The sequence below is a fragment of the Miscanthus floridulus genome, chromosome 15 (assembly GCF_019320115.1).
Source record: "Miscanthus floridulus cultivar M001 chromosome 15, ASM1932011v1, whole genome shotgun sequence".
Taxonomy (NCBI): Eukaryota; Viridiplantae; Streptophyta; class Magnoliopsida; order Poales; family Poaceae; genus Miscanthus; species Miscanthus floridulus.
Window position 1 is genome coordinate 74,577,046 of NC_089594.1, and position 3,305 is coordinate 74,580,350.

The 3,305-nt window shown below is 41.2% G+C and overlaps 1 protein-coding gene across 1 annotated transcript; it reads left to right on the plus strand.

The window, feature by feature from the left end:
- Positions 1 to 233: 233 nt before the first annotated feature.
- Positions 234 to 2,888, plus strand: LOC136508915 (B3 domain-containing protein LOC_Os12g40080-like). Its single transcript, XM_066503696.1, is given in 7 exon segments — positions 234 to 357; positions 870 to 1,038; positions 1,040 to 1,287; positions 1,388 to 1,602; positions 1,737 to 2,007; positions 2,113 to 2,300; positions 2,604 to 2,888. Coding segments are annotated over 7 exon segments (1,500 nt in total).
- The last annotated feature ends 417 nt before the right edge of the window (positions 2,889 to 3,305 follow it).

Consider the following 3,305-nt stretch of genomic DNA (forward strand, 5'->3'; position numbering starts at 1 on the left):
AAGCTGTAGGGTCACTTCCACTTGTACTGTAGTGCTGGAAAATTTCCCTTACAGGTGTCTGAAATTATTTTTTGAAGAAAACAGGTATCTGAAATTGGTGTTTTCAGTTCGTAGATAACCTGCAATCCAAATCTGCTCTGCTGTCAGGGTGTGATTGAGTAGTTGCCTGTATTAGATTTAATGTTCCCCTATAATAGCTTCATCTCAAATTACATTGTAGGAGAGGTGGTAGGATGAACAAATCAGCTGGGACGGTCAGCAAAGAGTGCATTGCACATCATTATTGGCACCACATGGATGATCCGAAGTGTTTCTTCAAGGTTATGATTGGTGATTTAAAAAATGGAGTGGTAAGACATTCTCCATGAGTCCATGACCCTGTTCGTTGCAATCTTGTGTACTGATATGTATCTTTTATTTTCGCAAAAAAAAAAGATCATTTATTTTGTTGGAAAACCAAAATCTTCCATTTCTGAATCCAAACGTGAAAACTTTATATTTATCCTCTAATCACATGTGCTCCCAGAGTCCCAGCCCCAGTTCCCTTAAAATTAATGATGTAGAAAAGGATTCTCTTGAAATCATGATGTAGGAAAGGTGACCACAATATCAACCTGGCCGTTAGTCATTACTGATTAGTACTCCCTCCATTCCTAGTTATAAGAAGTTTTGGCTTTTTTTTAGATACACCATGTCTAAATACATACTAATTACTAAAAGTAACATATCAAGAAAAGTCAAAATGTATTATAATTTGAAATGGAGGGAGTAGCTGTGGTAGTTCCTGTCCTTTTTTTTCACATTACCTCAGAAATCACCTCTTGTTACGTACAAAAACACCTAATTGGCTAACTCATGCACATTGCGACCATACCGAAAAAAGTTTGTGGTCAATATCAGAGAGCAAATATCTGAACAAATCACCCTCGAGGTGCCAAATGGCGAGACATACACCGTTGAGGTTGCTGAAGAACAACATAATGAGCTGGTCCTGCGGTCTGGATGGGCAGAATTTGCCAGTGCTTACGAACTTGAACTAGGTGCTTTTAGTGTTCACAAACAGTGGGAACTCACACTTAGTCCGAATCTTCGATCGAAGTGGTTGCGAGAAAGAGCTCTCCTGCGTTATGCTGGACAGCATCCCTTGTATGCAGGAAAGGAAATGTTGTCATGGTAAGCAAATGCAGTCACCGACAGGCAAAAGGTTGGCAGTTGGTAGCCCAAGCGGCAGTATTAGAAAAACTCCGAAGATGAACCCAGCAGACTCTCCTTCATCACAGAAGAAAAGTAAGAATTTGATGTGTTTAATGTACATACAATTTCAGCACTTCTTGCATTCTTGTGTACTAATGCTTTTTTTCTTGGTTGACAACTTGGCATTATGCAGCTGAACATGTCCCATCTTCTGAAGGCATTCATCAGGAGCCCACAAATTCAGGTGCCTCCCAGAAGCTCATCAAGTCTTGCGTTGTCTTACCAGCAGGATGCAGTATGACAAGTGAGCAAGAAGCTAAAGTTATCGCCCTTGAGCAGAAAATCCAACCCAAAATTCCTTTTTACATCACGGCAATGTACAAGGAAAGCTTGGCTTCTGGAATTCTGGTCAGTAGGTGTTCATGCATTTGAGATATGTTTCACTTGTGCATCATGCATGTTTGAGTATTGAGGCTTCACCTACACTGATCAAATCGAAGTTTGTAAATGAAAATAATATAGTTATAAACCATTTGTGCTAGCAAATCTCCAAGGAATATGTCATGGAACATCTCGCAAACGAAAACGGGACCATCCAACTCTGTCAACTTGATGGTAACAACGTATGGACCATCAATCTGTACATAAACAGTGACCCTCACTACGCTGTTTCTACTGGCTGGCTGGAGTTCATTGGCCACAATAAGTTGGGAGAAGGTGAAATCTGCATTTTTCAACCAGCAAGGAGCAAGAACGACAGAGTGAAACTGATATTTCGCACTCTTGAAGAAAACCGCTGCCTGCAGCCACCAGGTTACAAATACTAGTGTTGCTGTCGCAATTGATGTGTTCCTTTTGATTTAACTCTATATATGGAGCGTGTTTCTGAATCCGATGACCGCGCATGTTCCTCTGCAGGATTTGTGTCTCCAACTAAGAGGCATGGAGTTGCTAAGCCTGCATACATGCTCCCACGGTACACATCTCTAACTGATGAACAGAGGAGTAAAGTAGAAGAGAAAGTTGGAGCTATCCGGTCGGAGATCCCCGTATATGTGACTGTCATGAAGAACAGCATTGTTAACATCAGCAGGCAGTGCATTCTTGTGAGTCATCATTTCCTTTCTGTTTTGTGCAGTGTTATATATAAATACAAGTAAAAAGAAAAGAAAACTACCTTTTCATTTTTCGAAGGTTTATTCCTGTTGATTTGGTAGTCAAGTCACACGCACCATATATATTTTTTTTTGGTGATCATGAAGTTGGAAAGGTCTCTTTAATTTGATATGATCAGTTCACTGCAACTTATTTGCCCGGCCGGAAGAAGAAAAACAACCAAAACCTATTTCTATGCGACTGTGCCTGTATCATCACTGGATTCTTTTACATGATCTTCCATATGGTACCAGGGAATCAGTTCAGCGTATGCTAGAGAGTATCTTCCAGGCGGCGGCGGCGGCGGCGGCGAGAAGCAGCTGACTATGAGGATGAGGATGAGGCTTCGGCTCAAGGATGGTGCATGGGAACCTGAATTCCAGGACAAGTACGGGAGGCAGCAGATCCTTGGTAAAGGCTGGAAAAAGTTTGTGACTGACAACAAGCTGAAACTAGGTGACATCTGCCTCTTCAACCTGGTGAAGAACACCAAGACGCTGACGATGGACGTCCACATCATCCGGAAGAGATCGGTGTAGCTGCCTGGTCGGCATGATCAGAGCTGTTCGTTCGTTCGTTCTGTTTCCATCCAGACTGTGACTCCTAAGAGATGGATGTGGTCACTGTGTTCCATAACCTGTCCAATCTCCAGCATGAAACTCTGAATGCGATGAACTCTGAATAATCTTATTTCAACCAATGTGATGCTTATTTTATCGCAAGTTTAGGTGGAAGAATTGCGTTGGATGGTGCAGTCAACAAAGCTAGTTTAATCTTTGAGAGATACTAGCAAAAGCTCGTACGTCGCTACGGGAGCTTTAAAATTTTCAACATAATATGAAAAAATAGTGGATCAAAATCAATAGACAAATAAATTTTAATTTAGCCTAACAATATAATATTCTGAGCCACATTTAGATAAATAAGTGAGTACTACCCATGCATTGCAACAGAAG